General features: G+C 41.2%; 1 protein-coding gene and 1 long non-coding RNA gene across 2 annotated transcripts; both read right to left on the bottom strand.

The window, feature by feature from the left end:
• Window positions 1-251: 251 nt before the first annotated feature.
• Window positions 252-2,893, bottom strand: LOC115965130. The gene is made up of 2 exons (XM_031084321.1): window positions 606-2,893; window positions 252-513 (listed from the first exon to the last, which is right to left on the bottom strand). The coding sequence occupies exons 1-2, from the start codon at window positions 2,891-2,893 to the stop codon at window positions 252-254; spliced, it is 2,550 nt and encodes an 849-aa protein (XP_030940181.1).
• An 808-nt stretch (window positions 2,894-3,701) lies between these two features.
• LOC115962548 lies at window positions 3,702-8,120 on the bottom strand. The gene is made up of 2 exons (XR_004085469.1): window positions 7,902-8,120; window positions 3,702-4,129 (listed from the first exon to the last, which is right to left on the bottom strand). It is a non-coding gene; the product is annotated as an uncharacterized LOC115962548 (long non-coding RNA).
• Between the last annotated feature and the right edge of the window lie 18,051 nt (window positions 8,121-26,171).

Below are 26,171 nucleotides of genomic sequence, written 5' to 3'. Positions count from 1 at the left end.
GTCCTTCTACTTATGGGAAAGTTGCAATGTTAAAAAGTTGAATATATGACACGTACGTGAGATCTAAACCAGCCACAAAAGTTCTCCATGTGGTGCTTATGAATAGTAGCATTGGATATACGACAGTGGCCCTTTTGAAGTTCATCCTTCGTCAAACTTTTGTGCATCCTACATGAGATGGCAATTGTATTAGTGTTAATACACGGAGCGCACATTGGATTCTCGTGCAATTATATTGATGTCCATAATACTTACTCACGAAACTGGTAAATGTTCTCGGAATTGAATAGCACATAGCGATGAGCTTGGGTCAATTCCCTACTTTCTAGTGCCACACTTGAAACTGCCCCTGTTGACTCCTCCATCGTCCTTGTGGGTCGTGAGAATATAGTTTCAACTCCTTCCATATACCGTGAACAAAACGTTAAACATTCCTCCACTATGTAGCCTTCAGCAATACACCCTTCTGGAGCAGCCCTATTTCTTACATAAGACTTAAGGCGTGAGAGGTACCTATAATGCGCATGACAAGGTTAGTAATTGACACTAGCTATTAGAAAGCACACATGAAACCTCATACTGTACATGTATTACCTATGACTTACCTCTCAATGGGGTACATCCAACGGTACTGAACTGGACCACCAATCCTGGCTTCAGTAGCCAAGTGCATGACCAAATGTACCATCACAGTGAAGAAAGATGGAGGAAATATTTTTTCCAATTCACACAACGTCACTGCAATGTCAGCCTCAGCACTCGCAATATCAAGCACCGTAAGGGTTTTCGAACAAATTTTCCTAAAGAAACAAGCTAACTTCATCAAAGGCCTAATGACATGCGATGGCAAAGATCCTCGTAAAGCAATTGGAAGGAGTTGTTGCATCAGGATGTGATTATCATGACTCTTTAAACCAGAAATCTTACGTTCTTTGAGGTTCACACGGCGGGAGATGTTGGAAGCATATCCATCGGGCACTTTTACGTCTCGCAAAACTTGCAAGAAACCATCTTTCTCCAATGCAGTCATATGAAAACACGCAGGCGGTATCATATACTTATCATGGTCTTTTCGCTGTAGGTGGAGTTCTCTCCTTATTCCCATTTCCGCCAAGTCAAGGCGTGCCTTGTAATTGTCCTTTGTCCAGTCCTTCACGTTCAGCAAAGTGCCAAGTATATTGTCCATCACATTCTTCTCTATATGCATCACATCAAGATTGTGTCGCAACTTGTGATCCTTCCAATAAGGCAATGTGAAAAAAATACTTCTCTTCTTCCAAACACACTGGTTTGCCTCACCTCTCTTTCTTTTGTTGTATTTTTCTCGACATTTCTTTCCCAGACAACGTGTAAGTAAAGTTTCAGTGTCCACAATTATGTTTGACGCAACTGGTGGCACAGGAGCCACTCGCATATCAGTGAATCCATCAAATAAAGTATCTTCTTTCCGAAATTCGTGGTCACTACCCAACCATCGCCTATGTCCCATGTAACAGAATTTGCGGCCATTTTTTAAATATTTCAAGTCGGTCTTTGAGGCACAACAAGGACACGCAAACTTACCCTTCGTACTCCAACCCGACACATCTGCGTATGCAGGAAAATCATGTACCGTCCACATCAATACTGCATGCAATTGGAATACATTTTTTGAAGATGCACCGTATGCTTCTACTCCAACATCCCATAATTCCCTCAGTTCTTCTACTAAGGGTTGCAAGTACACATCTATTGCAATCCCTGGCGATTTAGGTCCAGGAATAACTAGTGATAAAATCAAAGATGATCGTTTAATGCACAACCAAGGCGGGAGATTGTAAAGGACTAGCATGACAGGCCAAGTGCTGTGAGTAGTACTCAGCATTCCGAAGGGGTTGAACCCATCCGCAGCTAATCCAAGTCTGACATTACGAGGCTCAGACGAGAACTGTAAATGCGTAGTGTCAAACATTTTCCATGCATCCGAGTCAGCAGGATGCCGCATTACCCCGTCCTCTGTACGACCATTAGCATGCCATTTCATAGAACTAGCCAAGTCGGGTGACAAAAATAATCGCTGCAATCTTGGCTTTAAGGGAAACCAGCGTAGGATCTTTGCAGCTTTCTTCTTTCCCTTACTAGATGAGGCATTATTATTTGTAACGGATGCCTCATTTGGTTTCCACCTACTTTCTTCGCAACAAGGACATGCCTCGAGGTTAACATTCTCCTTCCAAAATAGCATACAATCATTGGGACAAGCATGGATCTTCTCATACCCCAAACCCAAATCTCGAACTATTTTCTTAGCCTCATAATGGTCCTTTGGCAACTTAGCGTTAGAAGGGAGCATATCCATCAAGAGTTGAAGCAACATAGTAAATGACTTGTTCGTCCAACCACAAAGAGTCTTCAACTGGAACAACACAACGATGGCTGAGAATATGCTAAATTTTGTACACCCAGCATATAAAGGTTTGTGGACATCATCTATCATTTTGTAAAACTTTTGTGCACCATCATTTGGACCTTCAGCCGGTTGTTGCACAGTTTCCCCTTCGTCCATTGGTTCAGGTGACATTCCATGCGTGGGGCACAAATCATGCAACATCCCACGAAAGTCACCGTATTGTTCTAAGGACTCTTGGACATGACTACTCCCACATTCAGTGGCAGTTGGCGCAGCCGCCGATTCCCCATGCCATTTCCAAAGTGTGTAATTTTGAAGCATCCCCTTACTCCAAAGATGTTCACATGCCACCCCTGGCAGTACCAAATTCATATTCACACATTTGGTACAAGGACAAAAGATTTTCCCATCGCTTGCATGTTTTGATGCAAATTCCACAAATTTAAGTACACCTTCAATATATTCCCTTGAACCCCTCTGCTTCTTCATCCAACTTTTATCCATGACTATACAAGATAAACAATATCTGACCTACAACAACATTTGGTAATGCATAGCCAATAAACCGTCAAATTAGATTCAGAGGTGATCTGAGACCTATTACTGATTTGTAAAGAACAAACATACCGAACTATGCATAGATTTTCGGATAACATATATATATATATATCACTACATCAAGAATAGCCTATACTTTCAATTTTCTAAATAGTAACACTAAATGAAGCATAACTTAATGTGATATGTTTGGAATATTTTAAGCATAATTGTTGGAATAAGATATTAACAAATCACAAATGCATGCAATTGTAATAATTATAACCTCCAGAATACCAAGATAACTATGTCCAACAACGAAGTCGTCTCCTACATGTGATAATCTAAGCTAAATGCTATGTATGATGATATTGTAAGTCCAAAATAGAATATATTGTTGCCCACTCCTTTAAGGTTCCAAGAGTTGGTCTAAGTGAATTGTTACGAACAAATCGATATGATTTGTTGATTCTATATTAGCAAGAAAGAACTGAATGCATCCATGTAATTGGGTATTACTTGTTAGGAGTCGATTGTCACATTTTGCTATGGAGTTTAAAGTTTATTTAAATTATGAAAAGCGTTAGTCAAGAAGAAAGTTGTATGAAGGGTTGAAAATCATTTAATTTATGAAAATTTATATCATTTATGAAATAAGTTAGTCAAAAGAGAAGATGTATGAAGTGATAATATCTATATTTAAGTACTTCCCAACCTATTAAATTAAGAGGAAATTGAAGTTAATTGCATATACACACACACACGCAGGCATCTCTTCATGCAATATGAAGAGTGAGATATTCACCCATTCAAATATAAAACCACTGTCCTTTCCAATACAATACTGCACGTTGGGTATGTTCCAACTGTGTTTGTTTTACAAGTATCTTTTCAAAATTTGTATCATACGGCTACATATGTCTCAGATACAGCCCTATGATATAAATCTTAATCTATATAATTAAATGAAAAGAACAATTACAACAAAAAGAGTTACAAAGATGCAAGGACGCATCAATTTAAGAAAGATAGTAAGCACAACGAAGAAAAGGCGTGGGAATTGGGCGGGTACCAAGATAAAATGATAGAAAATGTAGGTGAATGGCTTTTGAGAGGCGTCTGGATTTTCGTGCACAGTGAGCGGAATTTGTTGTGAACTTTGTGCCTCTGACTATAATTTCAAATGTTTGCGAACAACATCACCTGTGAAACACATGTAAGGAACATGTTAATTAATAGATACATGTACACGTGCCCAACACCAAGTAACAGGTTGTGATGGCAGTCAAGCACACTTTGTTTTACACCTTTTTTTTAAGACACAAAAACTGACTATGCACGCAATAAAGAGGCTAGAGGTTTTAATAAAAATAAAATAAAATTGTTTTATTCTTTATATTGAGTTTGGTTTTTTTATATATAAAAAAAAAATTATTAACTTATCTATATAAAGCCTTTTAAAGCATCCGTTGTTTCCATGTACAACTATATTTATACACCCATTTTTAATAAATCAACAATGCAACAAATAAGTCAATCCAAACACACATATTCTAACAAGAGAATTGGTACCATATATGTAATTATGAATATTAAGAAATTCTAACTCCTTCGATAGAAGAACATATTCCTAGAACATTAAAACCTCTATATATATATATATATATATATATATATGTGTATGAGAATATCTGACTGAAATTCACACATATATTACTAAAAAAAAAATAATGACAAATCACATATAAGTAGTCATCTTAACTAATCACGAAAGAGAGATTGATACAACAGGCACTACAAGTGAGATATGCCCTTCGCCCAAAGCACGATACATTTAGATGTGAGCTTTCATGAGTACCAAAAAGATAGGTGCTTTCGTCTTGGAACAATTGTCGCGATGCTTGCTTAATTTTATTTTGTAACATAGCAGTGAGATTTATTCCTTTCTTTTAGATTATTTTAATATATTGTATACCAACATATAAAATATAATATAAAGTATATTGTTAACCTTGTCAACTGAACCAACTCCGTAAACAAACACTATCAAATTTCACAACTACCATAAGACATCAATAATCATAGTAAAATAAGACAAACTAGTCAGTAAAATTTTCATAATTAAAATCTAGTCCAAAAAGGACTAGAGGGTGAAAAGGCATAAGGAAATGACATAAAACAGTTCTACATGACTTGTTTTTCATTGACCATGTATAACATTTGTTATTGGATAACATGAGTTTAAAAATTAAATTAGTGCACTTTACCTCCCTAATGGATTGGTTATTATCATAACTAGTTGTAGGTCTATGCAATGCATGAGGCATTTACAATTGTTTGTATCGATATATATATGTTCAATAAAAAGTTTGTGCTTCTTCCAACCACATAACAAGAGTCTTCAACATAAAAAGGTACTTTGTATGGCTTTGTTTTATCATATTAACTAGTTTGTGTGATTGTATGAAAATATTAACGGCATTTATTGTTAAAGAATGAAGAGGGCAATACATTTATTTACAGATGAATTTCTACGATGATATGTTATATAATTTATACATTGTAAGATGAGCTTCACAATCTTCATATGAAATAGAATTGTACTGAATAACTTATGCATTAGAAGATTGTAGATTATGATACTAAATTTAATACCATCATCTTTAAATTTCGTCCCCCTATAAAAAAATAATAATAATAATATCATGTAGGGGGAACATAAAGAAAGATAGTAAATAATACCATAAATAATTAAATTAAACAATTAAAAATAATTATATTACTTTTCGTCATTTTCGATTGAACTGGACCAATAAGACCGAGTGGATCAAAGGGCCAATTTGGACCGAAAGGACTGAAGTGGACTAAAAGGACCGAATTGGACCGAAAGGACCAAAATAGACTGAATGGACCAAAATGACCGAAGTGAACTGAATGGACCGAAAGGACTGAAGTAGACTAAAAGGACCGAATTGGACCGAAATGGACTAAAAGGACTGAATTGGACCGGAAGGACCAAAATAGACTGAATGGACCGAAAGGATTGAAGTGGACTAAAAGGACCGAATTGGACCGAAAGGACCAAAATAGACTGAATGGATCGAAGTGGACCGAAAGGACTAAGGTGGACTGAATAGACCGAGATGGACCAAATTGGACAAATTATCAATAACAATGAAATGTCATTATTAGTTTATTATCAATAATTCTGAAATCTATCGGACGCTATAGATTAAAAATCTCTTTAAAAAAAAAAAGGGTAAAAGACTATGAGGCTGAATATTAAAAAGTTTCTTTACATTTTAAGTGCAATAACTAATCGATTCAAATCCTGTGATAGATAAGTGGGTTTACTTTGATTAGTTGAAATTAAATTTCAATACTGGAGAAACTCTTAGATGTCTATCCATTTTGAATTCATGCCCTCATTTTTGCCACCCAAATACAGCAACCCAAAAAGAAAAGAACAGGAAAAAGAAAACTTATATATTGAAAAATAAGCTAATTAGTGACAGATGCACTATTGTCATTGAAAGAAACACTAACAATTAAATTGCAGATGCAGCACAAGTGCACGACCATACAACTTCAAATTGGATGACCCCAAACAACTTTGTCGAAAGCCTTGTAAAACAACTTCCCAATAATTACATTATATTTCATCCTTTTTCATTAAAGGTCGACTAATATTTAAAAGTTCTATTTATCAAAAATATAAAACAAATTCCTCTAACCTTGTCATAATTAGTACAGTATTGTTACCATTTTATGTCATGCTAGTATTCCTAATATTGCATCTATACATTGTTTAAATTGGAAGTTGGGCGATTCACTTAAAATCCCTCTTCCACAGAGCAGCAGCAACACACACACACACACACACAGCAGCAGTAGCAGCAACACACACACACACAGAGCAGCAGCACAAGCAACACACACACACATCACTTAAAATCCCTCTTCCACAGAGCAGCAGCAACACACACACACACACACACAGCAGCAGTAGCAGCAACACACACACACACAGAGCAGCAGCACAAGCAACACACACACACACACACACACAGAGTAGCAGCACACACACACACACACACACACACAGCAGCAGCAACACACATACCACACACAGACAGCACCAACAACACACACACACACACACACACACAGCAGCAACACAGCAACACACACACACACAGCAGCAGCACACACACACACACAGCAGCAGCACAAGCAACACACACACAACACACACACACACACAGAGCAGCAGCACACACACACACAGACACACAGCAGCAGCAGCAGCAACACACATACCCACACACAGAGCACAGCACCAACAACACACACACACACACACACACACAGCAGCACCAGCAACACACACACACCAGCACACACACAAACACAGAGCAGCACCAGTAACAACACACACACAGACACACACAGAGCAGCAGCATATCCTATAACAGCAACATACACACACACACACACACAGAGCAGCACAAGCAACACACACACACACAGAGACAATAGGATCCGCAGCAACACAGACACACACACAAACACAGAGCAGCACCAGCAACACACACACACCAGCAGCACACACACAAACACAGAGCAGCACCAGTAACAACACACACACAGAGCAGCAGCAGCAGCAACAGCAACATACACACACACACACAGCAGCACAAGCAACACACACACACACACAGACAATAGGATCCGCAGCAACACACACACACACACACACAGATATCAAAAACCCACCAAGCAAAAATGAATTCATCGATCAAACATCTCCAAAACCAAATATTGAAATCTAAAACCAAATATTGAGATTGAACATTTATACCCAAAATCAAAACCCTAGATCGACGGCCCAAACCCTAAACCTAAAATCAAAACCGTAAAGCAAAAATAGGAACCCCAAAACAGGAATCAAAACAAAAAATTTTGAAAAACTTACTGCTAGTGGCCTTGCGAGAATGGGTGTGTGCCAGCGATCGGTGAGAAGGAAACGAAGAGGAGGAAGAGCGGAGGGAGGAAGGGGATTCACATAGGGTTGAAGTGAGGGGATTCACATAGGCTTGAGATCGGTGAGAGTGGGCTGAGATCGGTGAGGGGAGTGTGAGATCGGTGAGAGTTGTCTACGATCGGTGAGGGGATGTGCGAGCGTTGAGGGGACTGTGTTGGAGTGGTGAGGGGAATGGGCGATCGGTGAGGGGAGTGTGGGCGATCGGTGAGGGTCTTGTGTGATCGGAGAGCCAGTTTTCTGATTCGATGGTGAGGGATTCACGTTTCGTTTTTTTTTTTGTTTATACTGAAACTTGAAGCTGCGTTTCAAACGCAGCTCCATCCTGGTACAGTACGTTTCAAGGGGTCTGAAGCTGCGTTTTTGAAACGCAGCTCAAGCTACAATTAAAAAAAAAAATGAAAAAATTAGCCGCACGGCCTGAAGCCGCGTTATTGAGCCGCGTTTTTGGAAAACGCGGCTCCAGCCTTTCCTTTGAGCCGCGTTCTTGGAAAACGCGGCTCAAAGGAACGGCTGAAGCCGCGTTTTCCAAAAACGCGGCTCCAAAACGCGGCTTCAGGCTCCGTTTTTTGTAGTGTTAAGAAAAGAATCTGAGTAGAGACAAATTTCCCAGACTTTTTTACAAGGTATCATTTATGTCTCATCATAACACAAACGAAAGGCATTTACAGCCAACGGAAATTCTTTTAAAACAGTGGGACACTTTAGAACTCGTATTAATAGAGTCCATTCCACTTGTTTTTCTTTTAATAAACCATTGGCTGTTTGTATAAAAATTAGATAGATTAGAATAATGCTATGTACGCAAAAAAATTAAAAATTAGAGTAATGTTACAACATTTTTCACACCAGTTAAGTTTGCAAGCTCACCTATGAGCTCACTTTTTTTTAACCTAACCGTGTCTGGTGTCAAATTTGTTGTCAAAATTTTTTTTTTTTTTTTTTGGGTGCAATCGGTGGGTTAGCAGCGGTGGTTTCCAACGGAGATCTAAACCTAAATTCAAAAGAGGAACACTCATATTGAAATCAATAAGAGATGAAAAAAAAAGAAAAGAAATATACACATATACAATCATACCGCATGAACCGAAAAAAAAAATATAAAAATCAAAATCAAAAAATCAAAACCGAAACATACTAGCTACCAAACGTCAAGGAAACTTACAAGCAACGAGGATGTCGAGGGGCATTGTATCTCTCTCTCTAGAAGTCCTGCTCTGCCTCTATATCTCGAGAAATTATACAGTCCTCTGGTGGACCATGTCACTTGTTCTTCATTTCACTAAAATGCTCCCACCTGTTTAAAATTGCTGAGTCAGTAATTAGTTTTTGTTTTAAAAAAAATATTCTAACTCAGCAATTTTAAATAGGTGGAAGTCTTTTAGTGGAATGGTAGTCCATGTCACTTGTCCACAATTTCACTAAAAGGTTCCCACTTATTTAAAATTGCTGAGTCAGTAATTAATTTTTGTTTTAAAAAAAATTTTAACTCAGCAATTTTAAACAGGTGTGAGTCTTTTAGTGGAATGGTGGACCACATCACTTGTTCACTATGAGGACCTTATCATTTCTCCTATATCTTGATGCAATCAAAATTAATTAATTTATTAATACTTTGGCGGTGCCTTTTGTTTATTTATAATTTTTTTTTTAAAAGTAAATTGTATAAGTATTGAACTTACTAGATACTCCAAGCGACGTTATTATCTCTTGGGCTACATCAAAATAAAGACGTCTCTTTTGACGGCAACACTCATTTTGGAATTCGTCCCAACAAAGGGTAACGTAAGTTTCATCAACAAAAAAAAAAAAAAAAAAGGGTAACATAAGCTGGTTAAGGGTTACAAAAAAAAATTGCCCTGGCCTCCATGATTTCCACTTTTTATTTGTTATCATACACATAATCCATCTAGAATAAGCCACCTGGGCTAGTTTGGTGGACAACTTCTGATACGGGTAAATTTGTAACACTAACACGCACCAATGAAAAGGCAGAAGGCGACGGTCCAAATAGACCCGTCGGTCTTACTTGTGTCCATTAACAAGTGACGATAGTATAAAGTCTATAGGTTCACTTCGAAGCTGACGAGAGCACTTTGGGTGATGAAGATGGAAAGTTGACACCAATAAACTAAAGGGGGTATGCGAGCCTCTGACGTCTCTGACATGGCCTTACTTGGTCCCTACGCATGCGTTATAAGGAAATATCTTGTGCCCCACACTCAGTGCTAATCAAAAGGACTCCTACAAGGAAAGGGTTCTGCAAAATACGCTCATGGAGACTCCTATAAGGAAAAGACTTCTAAACCAAGGAAGAGATGTCAACCCTCTACTACTATAAAAACCCCAAAACCCTCATAAACTAAGGTATGCGTAATTTACCCCAGCTCTAGCACTCTAGAGTTGTGAAAAGTCCTAACTTGACCTTTGGAGGGTATTTGGTTGGCACCACATCGGTACTCTCTGTTAGGTCTTCTCTTTTTGTTGTGTAGGTACTGTTTCGAGCATGCAAGGATTGTGTGGCTTACTGGTGGTTTTTCGGCATCATCAGTTGGCACTGTCTATGGGGAACTGTGACTTGTAAGCCATGCAAACGCTTCCCGGACAAAGAGTTGCATGTTACTTACTCGTTCGATGGCGACCACCAACAACGTTCAGTGAGACGAACCACACACAACTGCCCTCGAGAGATAGGTTCAAACTCTCGCCACTGTCGTGGAATGCCTCACAAAACCATAATCTGGAAGAGCAGCTACGTCAAAAGAACGCAGGGCATAACACTCAGGTGGAAGACCAAGAAGGCACCAGCGCTGAGAGAAGAGACCAAGAGGGGCCAGAAGGTAGCAACACTCGAAGCAGACTAGAACGATAGGACATAAGCCATCCTTCATCATTCATACGGCTCCACCTCACATGGTTGCAAAGATGCAGATGATGAAGGAACAGATGGACTTTATGATGAACGCCCTCAAAGGGCAGGTGTCTAGCGACCTCGATGACTTGATCCATCGAACCGATTCGCCATTCACCATGTTTGTCAATTCCTTCCCCCTTCCGTTGAAGTTTTGCATGCTACAGATAGAAAGCTACGACGTGGCCAAGAACCCTCTAGATCACTTAGAATCTTTCAAGACCCTGATGTACCTTCAAGGGGTGGCGGATGAGATCATGTGTAGGGCCTCCCTACTATACTGAAGGGTCCCGCAAGAATTTGGTTCGGCAAGTTGACGCCTAACTCCATCAATACTTTCAAGGAGCTAAGCACCCAGTTCGCTTCACACTTTATCGAGGGGCACATGTATAAGAAGTCTATTGCGTGCTTGATGAGCATCAAGTAACAGGAGGATGAGACGTTGAGTTATTACATAGCCCGCTTTAACAAAAAAGTGCTTTCAATCAATGAAGCCGACGACAAGATACTTGTAGCTGCATTCACGAATGGGTTGCGGAAGGGTAAGTTTCTATTTTCACTATATAAGAACGACCCAAAGACTATGTCAAATTTGCTTTACAGGGTGTTTAAATACATGAACGTGGAAGACGAACTTTTGACCCGAAAAGAGAAAGACAGGAAGACACACGGCAGGATAAGGGGCGAAAGATGGTAAGAACTGGAGAATGAAGAGATGACAGGCGTTCTAAGCCCCCCACGGGGAAGTTCACGAGTTTCACCCCACTAACTACCCCAATCGACCAGGTCCTGATGCAAATCAAGGACAAAGGAGCCCCAACATTTCCCGGCAATCTGAAGGGAGATCCTAATAAGAGGTCTAAAGACAAATACTACCATTTCCATCGTGACCATGATCATGACACAGCCGACTGCTATGACTTGAAACAACATATCGAAGCCCTCATTAGGCAAGGGAAGTTATAGAAGTTCATCAGCAAGGAGAGAGCGGATCCGCCTTAAGAGTAGGCTCCCCGTCGGGACAACAAGCGTCCAAGGCCGCCCCTAAGAGACATAAGGATGATTGTAGGAGGCACGGGGCGACCGGCTCATCCAAAAAGGCTCGAAAAACTTACCTCAGGATGGTTCAAAACGTCCAGCTAACGGGCTTCATCTCAAAGATGGCGTGGATCGACAACCCCATTATTGGATTCTCAGAAGAAGATGCTCGATGTCTCCACCACCCGCATGATGATGCCCTCGTCGTTAGCATTCAGGTAAGGGACTATAACACACATCGGGTCTTGGTTAACAACGGGAGCTCCGCAGACATCCTCCAAGCGTTCCAACAGATGTGGATTAATAGAGAACATCTGGTCCCAACCAACGCTCCACTTGTTGGATTTGGAGGAGCAAAAGTGTATCCCCTCGGCGCAGTCACATTGCCTATAACAATCGGAGATTATCCTCAGTAGATCACTAAGGATGTTACATTCCTTGTTGTCGATTGCTCGTCTGCCTACAAGGCCATCCTAGGACGGTATACTCTCAACTCGTGGAAGGCTGTAACTTCTACCTACCACTTGATGATTAAATTCCCCATTGAGTATGGAGTAGGGGAAGTGCGAGAAGATCAAATAGCTGCGTGCGAATGTTATATTGCAATGCTAGAGCAGCAGACGGTGGCGGAACCCATAGAAAGACTCGAGAAGGTACCCCTCAATGACTCTAGGCCAGACCGAACCACAAGGATCGTTACCCTCGCCAGCCTAACGCCTAATGCTCACAACTTTTCTCAAGGAGAACCAGGATGTGTTTGCTTGGAGCCATGAAGACATGCTAGGAATCGACCCCTCGATCATGGTACATAGGCTGAATGTGTCACCCTCTTTTTCACCCATCCGTCAGAAGAAGCCAGTGTTCGCCTAGGAACGAGACCGAGTGATATCAGAAGAAGTCGGCAAGTTACAAGAGTCAGGCTTCATCAGGGAAATATACTATCCTGATGGGCTGGCAAATGTGGTAATGGTCAAGAAAATCAGCGGTAAATGGAGAATGTGTGTAGATTTCACGGACCTGAACAAAGCATGCCCCAAGGATAGTTACCCTCTCCCATAAGTCGAAGTACTAGTAGACTCCACGACCAAGCATCAACTACTGAGCTTCATGGATTCCTTTTTAGGTTATAACTAGATCCAGATGGACGAATCGGATCAGGAGAAGACTTTATTTGTTACCAGCCAAGGCTTCTTCTGTTACAAAGTGATGCCATTCGGCCTCAAGAACGCAGGTATGACATATCAGAGGCTTATGAATAAGATGTTCATGAACCAAATTAGAAGAAATGTTCAAGTCTACGTCGACGACATGCTGGTAAAAAGCCAAAGGGACGATGACCATTTGAAGGATCTCAAGGAAATGTTTGACACCCTTCGCTCCTATAACATGAAGCTTAACCCGAGTAAGTGTGCATTTGGAGTGACGGCGGGAAATTTCCTAGGGTTTATGGTGTCTCAAAGAGGTATAAAGGCCAACCCGGACAAGATTAGGGCCATAGTATAGATGCCCCCCCCCCCTAAAGAACATAAAAGAAGTACTAAGTTTAAACGGCAAAATAGCCGCCTTGAACAGGTTCGTATCAAGGGCAACGAGTAAGTGCCTACCCTTTTTTCGCACACTGAAAAAATCTTTTGAATGGATAGCATAGTGTCAGCAAGCGTTCGAGGATTTAAAGGCATGCCTTTCTTCCCCACCACTACTGAGTCCTTCATAACCTAGGGAAGAGTTTTTCCTCTATTTGGCCATCTCCCCGGCAGCTATTAGCGTGGCCTTAGTCAGGGAAAAAGAAAAGGTTCAAAAGCCCGGGTACTATACCAGCCGGGCACTTCGTGGTGCAGAAGAGAGGTATCCACCAATGGAAAAGCTTGCCCTCACTTTGGTTACGGCAGCTCGCAAGCTCAAACCATACTTCCATGCCCATATGGTGATCGTCCTAACCGACAAGCCCTTACGGTGGGCAATGAGCAACCCTAAAGCCGCTGGGAGATTGGCACGGTAGGCAATAGAGTTGAGTGAGTTTGACATTCAGTACCGCCCGCGTACTGCTATCAAAGGACAGGTCATTTCTGACTTCATAGCGGAGTTCCCAACAGGGAAGACAAGGGGCAGATAAGTGTCCTCGATGGAGTATACATACAGACGAGTCGTCCAACAGACAGGCTGGTGGAGTAGGTATTGTGCTTATTTCCCTAAAAGGAGACAAGATTGAATGTATGGTTTGCCTCAACTTCCTTACCACCAATAATGAAGCGGAGTACGAAGCTCTAATGGTAGGACTCGATCTCGCTAAAGCGGCAGGGGCCGCAAGTGTGGTTATTCATTGCGACTCTCAGGTCGTCACCAACCAAGTAAACGGGGATTACAAATGCAAGGGTGAGAGGATGAAGAAATACCTGGAGCAAGTAAAGAGAAGGGTGGACGACCTGCAAGCCAAGATCGTTCAAATCCCTAGAGGAGAGAATAAGCAAGCTGACCGCCTTGCCAAAGTCGCTTCAGCAGAACATATGATCATCCTTGACAATGTACTCTTCTTTGTTCAGCTTTCTCCACTAATAGATTTCGTCGATGTGTAAGTGATAGGTTCTGAAAACAAGTAGACAACACCATTAGTCTCCTACTTGTAAAATGGCATTTTACCAAACGGGAAGAAAGCCGCAAGAAAGCTGAAGGTCCAAGCAGCGTGATTCGTTTTGATAAAGGACCTCTTGTATAAAAGAGGCTTCTCCCGCCTATACCTGAGGTGTTTGGGCCCTAAGGAAGCAAACTACATCATGAGAGAAGTCCATGAAGGGATCTACCGAAACCACTTAGGGTCACGATCGTTGGTACATAAACTGGTTCGAGCAGGGTACTACTGGCCCACCATGCAGAAGGATGCCCAGACTTATGTCAAAACCTACGACAAGTGTCAAAGGTTTAGCAACGTCATCAGACAGCCATCTGAAGAGTTGATCCTAATGACAGCCCCATGGTCGTTTTCTTAGTGGGGATTAGACATCATGGGACCATTCCTGATAGTGGTACAATAGTTGAAGTTCCTTATAGTAGGCATAGACTACTTCACCAAGTGGGTAGAAGCTGAAGCCTAGGCCACCATTACAAAGAAGAACGTGCAAATCTTCGTCTGGAGGTACATCATTTGCAGGTATGGGATCCCTAGGGTCTTGGTCTCGGACAACAGGAAACAATTTGACAACGACTCCTTTCGGGATTTTCTCTCGCAGTTAGGGGTCAAAAACCACTAATCCTCCCCCACCCACCCTTAAGCTAACAAACTGGTTGAGTCACAAACTGATTCTTGCTCAAAATTATCAAGACTCGGCTTAAGGGGGCAAAGGGCATATGGCCTGAAGAGCTTTCAAGCATTCTATGGGCGCATAAGACAACAACAAGAACACCTACAGGAGAGACACCATTTTGGCTAACATATGGGAGCAAGGCGATCATTTCAACCAAGGTCGGACTCACAAGCTACAGGGTGGACAATCACGATGAAAGAAAAAAATGATGAGGCTATGCATCTATAGCTTGATCTACTAGACGAGGTCAGGGCAACAGTCAAACAAAGACTCGCACGGTACTAGGACCTCATAGCCAAGCACTACAACTCCTGGGTCAGACACAGAGACTTTTAGGTTGGAGATCTAGTTTTGAGGAATGTAATGGGCACTGCTAAAGACCCTACCCAAGGGAAGCTCAGCCCCAACTAGGAAGGACCTTACAAAATTACGTCATGGTAAAGGAAAGGCACCTACCACCTAGAGACACTAGACGGATGGAAGTTGCACCATCCATGGAACGTCGAGCACCTACAAAAGTACTACTAGTAGAGATGATATCATGGAGAGCAACACTCTTTCCAATTTTCTTTAGTTAATTTTAGCTACATTCCTCAGTTTTCCAGTTTACCTTAGTTAATTTTTGCTACAATACGTTTTAAGCCCAAAGGGTAGCTCTTTTTCTTTAGAGAACTACTTTTCTATGAATGCATGATTTATCATAATAAGAGGAGTTTATTCAGATATGGCTAATGTGTTTATCTACAAAATATTATTAAAGTCCATAAAGTGGATGAGTTTATCAGTAAGTCCATAAAGTGGACGAGTTCATTCTAGGAGGATGAATTATTATTGTAAAGTCCATGAAGTGGACGAGTTCACTACGTCCATAAAGTGGACAAGTTTATTCTTAAGTCCACAAAGTGGACGAGTTTATTATCAAGTCCATAAAATGGACGAGTGTATTACTAAGTCCATAAAGTGGATGAGTTTATTATTAAGTCCACAAAGTGGATGAGTTTATTATTGAGTCCATAAAATGGAATAATTTATTATTAAATCCATAAAGTGGACAAGTTCACTACATCCATAAAGTGGACGAGTTTATTATCAAGTCCACAAAGTGGACGAGTTTATTATCAAATCCATAAAATGGACGAGTGTATTACTAAGTCCATAAAGTGGACGAGTTTATTATTAAGTCCATAAAGTGGACGAGTTTATTATCAAGTCCATAAAATGGACGAGTTTATTATGTCCATAAAGTGGACAAGTTTGTTATCAAGACCACAAAGTGGACGAGTTTATTATCAAGTCCATAAAATGGACGAATGTATTACTAAGTCCATAAAGTGGATGAGTTTATTATTAAGTCCACAAAGTAGACGAGTTTATTATCGAGTCCATAAAATGGACGAATTTGTTATTAAATCCATAAAGTGGACAAGTGTATTATCAAGTCCATAAAGTGGATGAGTTTATTATTAAGATCGTGTAGCAAATGAGTTCATCCCAAGTAGATGAGTTAATATTACCAAAGTCCACAAAAAGACGAATTTATTGTTCAGTCCATAGAATGGACAAAGTTTATCACCAAGTCCATAAAATGGACGAGTCCATGATTCGGTCCATAAGGTGGATGGGTTCAAGGTACCTTGAGGGTTTATCAAAGTCAAAACCCCAAAACATATGAGTGTTTTTTTTTTTTTGCAAACTACTAGTGGACAAGTTTCTAGGTATATCCTTAGAGAGGATGAGGCCTTTAACAACACAAGCATAAAAAATGAGCAAAAACACACCAATACATAAGAATCAGCAGACTAAAAAGCGACAAATGCAAAAATGTATACCATACATAATAAACATGAGGTCTTTACAGTGAAGGGCCCAAAAACGAGATGGCATGTAAATATTGTCTGAAAGTTAAATCAAATATATAATAAAATTGTTAAACAGTAAATAAAAAGCTAAGGTAAGGAAGTAGGGGTGTCCTCAAGGGTCTCGTCATTTTTCTCTTGAACATCTTGAACATGGGGGTTCTCTACGTCTAGAAGCTCAATGAACGGGATGGAAGGAGTAACAGAAGGGTTTGTAGCAAGCTATGCAAGGACGACGTCATCAACCTTAGAGTCAGGCTTTGACTCGATAGAGTCGTCACTCTCTCTAAGTGTAGTGTCGCCAACAGGTGTTGACGGTAGAGGCTCATCCATGGTAACCTTAGATAAATCCAAGGTTGGGTAGACGGACTTGACCTGTTTAAGGCAGTCTTCAAACCCAATACCATAGTAGATGGCGCAGGAATCTATAAACTTTTGTGACACCTTGAATTCCTCCACGGCGTTGGCTTTGGCCGTCTCCACTTGTCCCAAAAGGGTCGTCAGCTTTTTCTCCACTGACGCCTTGGCCCCCTGCAACTTCTCCTTCTTATGACCCTCCTTCTCCAACTTCTCCCTTATCTCCTTCAACTCAGCATTTAGAGTGCGAAGGGTGTCCTTGTATTGGTCCTGCTCATTCTTTAAATCTGTATTCTGCTTCCTTAAACGGGTGACGACCCCCTCCTTGGCGACACACTGGTCCTAGAGCGCCTTCACACACACCAAGGCCTGAAAGGATAACGACCGTTAGTCAATGAATAGAAAGTGACGAGATAAAATTAGCCAAGAAAATAAGCTCACCCGAGAGAGGTCAAAGAGAGCTGACGCCCCCAGCTCCTTCGTCCCTTGCTCAGCACAAGGGTCCACGTCCGTTGGCTTTATAAATAACTCCACGGCCTCAATGGCGTAATCCTTGTGGGTGAGAAGGCAATGGGGTCCCTCAACGAAGGGACCAATCAACATCATCAATCCTTTGCCTGCAACATGGCTTGCTTAGGAGGTGACTTTTTCTTGGGATGTGCATCCCCAAGAGTGACGAGAGCTTTCTTGTGGGGGATAGTTTTCCTTCCCGTCAGCCTTCCTCTTGGTCTCTCCCTTTGCGATGGCCTTAGGGACTAATGAGGACACCCCCTCTTTCCCCTTAGCCTTCCTCTTTTCCTCTTTTTGACAAGTGGCGGCTGCTCTCACCCTTTGCCTAGCTGCCTCCATTTCTGCAATAGACAAGTGTTGTACGTTAGAAAAAGAGACGACAAGAATGAAAGTGAAAGGAGGAACAGACAATACACTTACGATGGCGAGAGAAGGCGTTCAATCTGCAAGCTGCAGGCGTCAGTTTCGGACCACGGCAGTATGCGTGTTGGGTATTGAGGGTGATCAAGTCCCTACACTTCTGTTACTCGAATGGAATTTCAAGGACCTTACAGATGAAGGTCTCTTGCTCATCAATTATGTTGGGACGAATGCTAGTTGAAATGGAAAATCCTATTGCCAATGTGACACGAAGTGTTGACAGCTTCTCCCCAAAATTTTTGAGGTATTTGCTTGTTAAGCAACATGACTCTTGCCATCTCCTGAATCACACGATTTTTTCTCTCTACCACACCATTTTGTTGTGGAGTTTTTGGAGCTGAAAATTCTCTCTTAATTCCATTCTTCTCACAGAAGGACTCGAATCTTGCATTCTCAAATTCCCTCCCATGATCACTTCTAATTTTGGCAATCGGAATCCCTTTTTCATTTTGTAGTTTCTTGCACAGAATCTCCAACCTCTCACATGCTTCTGATTTTTCTCTAAGGAATCCAACCCAAGTGTATCTTGAGTAGTCGTCCACAATGACCATAATGTATCTCTTCCCCCCTAGGCTTTCAGTTCTGGTAGGCCCCATTAGATCAACATGAAGTAACTCCAAGCACCGACAAGTGGCAATCACATTCACCTTGTGATGACTTGCCTTAGTTTGCTTCCCCATTTGACACGCACCACAAACGGTCTTCTTCACTTTTCCAAACTTAGGAAGTCCCTCGACTGCTTCAAGTTTGGAGACTTTTGCTACTTGTTTGAAGTTGGCATGCCCAAATCTGTGATGCCACAGCTCCAACATATCCACACGAGCACTTCTACACGATAGGGGTGCCGTGGGAACTATTCCATAACAGTTATCTGTAGTCCGACTTCCCTCCAAAACCTGAATCCCCTCTTCATTGATGATCAAGCATCCCTTCTTGGAGAATTGTACTAGGAAATCATCATCAGAAATTTGAGTGATGCTCAGTAAATTCGCCTTCAGCCCTTTTATGTACAGCACATCTTTCAACAGCGGCAAACCAGGTATCTCAATGGTTCCTTTGCCTAGGACTTGAGCATGACTTCCATCACCAAAGGTCACATAGTCACCAACCTTTTCTTTGATTGTCTTAAACAGTGACTTATCCCCTGTCATATGGCGAGAACACCCACTGTCAAGATACCACAAACACGCATTAAACACCTTCAACGAGGTATGCACAAATAGGTTCACATGTGACAAACATTCTTGACCTTCAAACACAAACACATCATCAGTTTTCATGCTTCTTTCAGATTGATTTTTCATTTTCAGATTCTCAATCATCTCACACAACATTCTATTCTTTCTTTTATACTTCTTAATCAATGATTTAGATTCAGATATGCTACTGTGTAAGACATGATTCTGATTTTCAAGATATTCCAGCATGTGAACAAATACTCTAGCATGTTTCTTAGATTTTAACAACTCTACGAGATCATTAGTAAAACACCTTTCAGACATATGCATAGAGGCATTTTCACAAACACTTAAGCTATAATTCAGCATGGTATTTTCCATAACAACAATCACAACACAGGGATCTAGGATCACACTTAGATAATAAAACCACAACAAGTGTACCTGCTCTGATACCAATTGAAAGTTCAAAAACGTGTAAAAACACCTTTGAACGTTTAGACCCCCAAATTACAACTTAACCAATTCAAGCAATATGTCAAACAACTAGTATGCGAAAACTTAACATATGCTATAATATGAAATTGGTTAAAAACTATCTAAGCCATAACAAAATAAAATCCACAGCAGATAATAAAAAGGCAAAGATAGAGAGGAAGGAAGATGCAAACACAAAGACAACACGCGATGTGTTATCGAAGAGGAAACCGAAGCCCTCGGCGTAAAACCGCTCCGCCGCCCTTCAAGCGGTAAGCAATCCACTAGAAAATACAGTTGGGATACATGGACAGCAAAAGACCCTCCAAACCTAATCTACCCAGTGCACTTAAGCCCTCCAAGCTTCTTGCTCCAACGAGGTTGCGTCGAACCTTTTTCTTTTCTAGCTTCCCGGATTCTGCTGCTAGACCGTAGCATCAACCAATGAAGATTGGTTCCTTCCTAACTGCTTCCCAGAAATCCAAACAACTATCTCACAGTGATGATGATGGTGAGAACCAGGTTTGGTATAATGCCTCTCAAGGATTTGACAATGGAGAGAAAGAGAGTTGAGGAATTTGAAGAGACTCTAAGGTATAGATTGTGGGTGAATCAATCTTATTTTTCTTTAGGGTTTCTCTCTCAAAATTCTCTCCGGAAGCTCTCTTTCAATCGTGGGTAAAAGGGGTATTTATACTGGAGTGGGAGAGGAATGTGAAACGTCAGGTTTTACAAAACAGGGGTGGCTCACGGCTTGACCTCGCAGCTTGACCAAGTCGCAAGATCTAGTCGCGAGATAACCGTATGGCCAGTTGTCCTGTTTTGTCCTGTAGTGCTCCAGCTTGCATGACTGTTCACCTTCCAGCATGCTTGGCACGTGTGCTGCGTCTGGCGGCTTGCAGCCGCGAGTCACCCGCGAGTCCCAGCCGCGAGTCTCTGTTTTCTTGCACACTCTTGAGCAATCTTCACTCTATCTCACTCACTACCCTTACATCAAACTCACCTAAATACAGGGTTACTAAATGCTGAATTACAAGCAAATTTGGCACGGAATAAAGCCAATTAGATGGTTGAATAAATTCAACCTACAATCTCCCCCTTTGGCTATTCCGTGACAAAATCCTAAAACAGACTCTAGACTTAACATGTGAGTTAGGAACAGTTGAACAAAACTCACTCACACCTAACTCTAGAAGCTGTGAAACACTTGAATCATATGAACATAATACTCCTGAAACACAACAATACACCATGATCATTGTAAGCAGAAAATTATAAAATGCATATGAAACAGGCAATATGTGATCAAGCAAAGATGGAGTTAAGAAACAAACCATGGCTTGATCAACCAAGTGAACACCACAAGTTAGTGATCACAGTGCTCATTCACACTTGGAATGAACACAAAGACATATAAGTTAACAAGCACAAGGCAAGACACTTGCATGTTCAACACTCAACCAATGCATAATACACAAGGTATATGCATCTAGGAACAATCCTACAAGGGCACAAGAGTGACTGTACATAAACCAAAATGCAAGACATTTAGATTAAATTACTGATTTCAACATAGCATAAAGGCTGCAATAAGCAAGGTACAAACCATAAAGCCTACAAACTATGCATAAAACATTAACCCTAAAAGCTTACAAAAGCACATGGGTACAAAACACAAAACATCCTGAACAACAGTTTACAAACCAAGAGTATATCAACTTAAAGTGAAAACTTAAACTGAAGAAGAATGTAGAGACACTCCCCCTTAGGTAATATCCTCCCCCTCTGATCATGCCTATCAATCAGGTCATCGGCGAAGAAAATGGGCGAGAATGAAGGACCTTCTCTAGAAGTTTTCACTTCAGTCCAATTTCCAAGAGCGATCTTTGAGTTTATGAGTTTGTTAAGGTACTCCATGCAAAGAATGAAGATGTGCGGTGAGAGGGGGTCACCTTGGCGTATACCTCTTGAAGTGAGGAAAGGGTCAAGTTTTTCTCCATTTATAAGAACTAAGAGGTTGGACAAGCTAATGCAGGACATAATAAGGTCAATCCAAGCTTTTAGGAAGTTGAACTAGATGAGGACGTGGTAGATGAAGCTCCATTCTAGTCTGTCAAAAGCTTTCTCAAGGTTAATCTTGAGCGCCATGAGGCCATGCTTACTTCTGGAGGTTGAAATGGAGTGCACAATTTCCTGAGTTAGAATGACATTTTCACTAGCTTTTCTTTATAGGATGAAGTGGGCTTGAAAAGGGTGAATGAGGTCGAGGAGGAAAGGTTTGAGTCCTTGGACGAGGAGCTTCATAACTGTTTTGTACAAGGTGTTTCACAAGCCAATGGTGCAGAATTGGTGAATGGTTTCGGGCTTGTTAGGTTTTGGGATGAGGCAAATGAAAGTTGAATTGAGGTTCTTAGGGATTTTCTTAGAGTGAATGTACGGGTGAAAACCGTTGGGGCCTGGAGCTTTGTAAGGCTTGAAAGAGAACATCGCACATTTGATTTCTTGGTCAGAAACTTCACTGCGGAGGATGGTATGAACATCGCATGTGAGAGCATAAGTGTCGGTAGAGAAATGGGTGGGGCACTTAGAACTGGTCATGTCTGTTGTGTACAACGTGTTGAAATGGTTGAAGATTAAAGCTTTTTTGTCTAAAGGCGAATACGTCCAGTTTCCAACCGTGTCTCTAAGGCACCAGATTTTGTTGTGGTGACCGCGGCAGATGGTTTGGAGGTGGAAGAAGTTAGTGTTTCGGTTGCCTAACAAAGTCCACTCTATTTGAGACTTTAGAGCCCAAAATTCATCCTCAAGGGTAAGGATTTTATGGTACTCAGCTTGGAGCTTAGCCTCAAGGTTTCTGAAGAAGGAATTGTGTTATCTAAGGAGTTAGAATTCCAGACTTTTACGCGGTGAGTGAAGTCATCCATGCTAGGGACGATGTCACGGGAATGAGTGTTCCAAGAGTTATGGATGATGGACGTGAAAGTGGGGTCATTGAACCACATCGTCTCAAGCCGAAAGGGTTTCAGACCGTAGGTATGCATGGTGGGAGGGGTGGTGTAGAGGAGAATGGGGTGATGGCTAGAGGATATTCTCAGTAGGTGGCGAACATGGGCATCGTTGAAGAGCAGTTTCCATCGGGAGTTCGAGAGGGCTCGGTCTAAACGTTTCATAACCAGATTGTTATCTCTTTTATTGGTCCACGTAAATCTAGGGTCATTGTAACCAAGGTCATTGAAGTTTTCTGCATGGGGGAGAGCTATTGAGACTTTCATGATGAGTAAGGATGTCATTGAAGTCTCTAGCTAGGAGCCAAGGGAGGGAGTGAGACGTGGCAAAATCAGATAGGTCATCCCAGAGCCTAAGTCGAGATTTTTGATCAAGGCTAGTGTAGGCAGCAGTCAGAATCCAATCGGAGAGGGGGGTTTAAGGCATTTACCTAAACAAAGATGTGGATAGCCTGGTCCATTACAAAGAGGATGTCTAGGGCTGTATTATGCTCATTCCAAAGGATACAGATGCCACCACGGAAGCCTACGACATCAGAATGGTAGACATTGTCGAAGCCCAAGGAAGAGCTAACGTCCTCAGCTCTGTGGCCCAAGATACGGCTTTCCATGATGATGGCAATTTCCGGACAATGGGAGCGGATGAGGTTGGTGAAGTTTCTGTAGAAGTAAGGGTTTCCTACGCCCCTACAATTCCATATTAGAATCTTCATTGGGAGAGGATTGAAGGGGTTGATCATGTGCACCATTTCGGACCTTCATGCCAGTGAGAGTGAGGTCATCAGGGACTGGTCTTGAGGGATTAAAATTATCCTTTAGGACAGTTGCGTGATTTAAAGGAAGTCTAGGGATAGTTTTGATAGTTTTTAGACCCCTTAAACAATTGATTAAACCTAGGTAATTAGCCAAGTTGTTACTTAGTCCAATTAAACAAGTCTAGGTTATCACAATATAAAAGATCAAATCATGCAAAGTAGCGGAAAATAAATAACACAAGATATGATCACCTAGGAAACCAAACCGGTAAAAACCTGAGGAGGATTTGACCTAGCTATCCTCAAGGTAAACTTGAATCCACTATCTTGAAAGAATCGAAGTTCATACAATAAGACTTAAAAGCCCCCACGCTCGACTTCTTATTGCTACCAACCAGTAGAACTTACTGACACGACCACGTGCAAGCTCCGAATCCACGGACCCCTTCTTTCTTGGATTCACCACCAGATACAAGCACACCTGCTTGTGTTTTCTTTAAACTTCAATGGTAGCAACTAAATTGATCATCAAGGCGTAGATAAATCTTCTCCTTGAAAACCCTAAGTTTGTGTAAAGGAAAACTCCTTTAGATCTCACAAGAGATTTACACAAACCGCAATTATGAGCAATACTAAAACGTGGCTAGGGTTTGCCTTTTATACTTAGGACAAATAAGAAACCCTAAAAACGTTTTAAAACACTTAGGGCTGAGTTGGACGAATCTGCAGAAAAAAATTCTGCCCGAGCTTCGATCGATTGAGCATGTCTTTCAATCGATCGAGCCAGGCCGAAAGGCACAATCCTTTCCTACTGTAACTCGATTCCAACTTTACATAGACGCACAACTTTGAACTAGACTTGAACACTTCTAAACACATTGTTTTGATCATGGTTTTCCAACAATACAAATTAAAGTTCTAAATACATAAAATCCTAAGCTTTAGAACCTAACAAACTCCCCCTTTGGCAATCCGTGACAAAACACAACTAGAAGCTCAAAGTTTACAAAATAAAAAGCCCTTTACAAAATAATGATCATAAAACAAATTCAATCCTAACTACTATCCATCAGTTGCAAGTGTAAACAGCAGCTCAATTGAATCAACATGTATATTTCCTGAAACACTAAACAAAATGCATAACCGCATGTGTGGAAATAATACAAGTAAACAAAATAACTTCTTGATTTCAAACAACACACAAATAAAGACATATATTAATGAATAACTCATAAATATAAATCAATAAGCAGTTTGAAACAAGAAACATATAAAAAACCAACAAAACATAAAACTCCCCCTAACATGAATATCCCATCAAAAAACAAAGTAAGAGCTAAAAAAGTTAAGTACAAAGTGAAGCACCTAGATACAATCTAAACTCCACAAGCTCCAACCAAAAACAAATAAACTCCCCTTGAAAGCAAAAACTCTACAAAGTACTCCCCTTTTTTGTGACGGAATGCCAAAGGGCAAACAAGATATCCATCATCAAAAGGGAGGTGGTCTAAACTGCGCCAACTCCGCACGCAAGGCACGGATCTCATCAAGCACGTCCATCAAAATCTGTCCTTACACCGCCTGAACGGTCAAAACATGATCCAACGTGCGACAAATGTCTGAATCATCCGAAGCAGTCGGTGGAGGAACATCAGCATCAGCAGCAGCACCTGAAGTCTCAGCAACAGCAGTACCTGTAGAAGAAGGAGGAGAGGGAACACCACTAGATGACGCACCTCTAGGATGATAAGGAGCAACTCTCAACTGAGCAGCCCTCTGACGAAGAAAGGTGGCACCTATGGGAGCAATCACATGAACAGGCTCACCAGACGGAAAACCATCTAGACCTAAGAAGAGCAAAATCCTATGAATGAAAATAGGATAAATCAGCGCATGTCCTACGGCAGAACTCCTATGAACCTCGTTCAAAAAACGAACGAACAAGTGAGGAAAACTGATAGACGCTCCAGAAAAAAAGGCATACAAAAACACACATCGCTCTAAAGGGATGGTGTGGAAGTGAGAGATAGGCCACAAGGAATGACACGCTATCCTAAAGAAGAGATAGGCCGTCTCGGTAAGCTCAGCGGACATGATCCGAGAATCAGAACCCCACTGGATAGATGACCCAGTGATGTAAGACATGACAACATCTAATGAGGGTGACTCATCATAGGGATAGTCAGCCTCCCAAACAACCGGCACCCCAAGAGCCTCAGCCACTACCCGAGGGGTAATGGTAAACTCTACACCTCGTATCCAACTCCTAACAAGGGTGTTGGAATCATAGATGTGGCAAGAGAGGTTCGAGAAGAACTCTCTAATCAGGGCGGTCGGGGGTGGATGATCTATCTCTAAGAGACGCAACCACCCTCTAGACTCAAAATTGGCCCTAATG

This window comes from Quercus lobata, chromosome 10, assembly GCF_001633185.2.
Source record: "Quercus lobata isolate SW786 chromosome 10, ValleyOak3.0 Primary Assembly, whole genome shotgun sequence".
In the NCBI taxonomy this organism is placed as follows: Eukaryota; Viridiplantae; Streptophyta; class Magnoliopsida; order Fagales; family Fagaceae; genus Quercus; species Quercus lobata.
This window is presented reverse-complemented; position numbering and strand designations above follow the sequence as displayed.

Bases quoted from the DNA above. Each gene is read 5' to 3' on its own strand.
- LOC115965130 (XM_031084321.1), bottom strand. From the start codon at position 2,893: ATGGATAAAAGTTGGATGAAGAAGCAGAGGGGTTCAAGGGAATATATT. The intron at 514-605 runs GTAAGTCATAGG...TGCGCATTATAG, and splicing joins TGGATGTACCCCATTGAGAG to GTACCTCTCACGCCTTAAGT.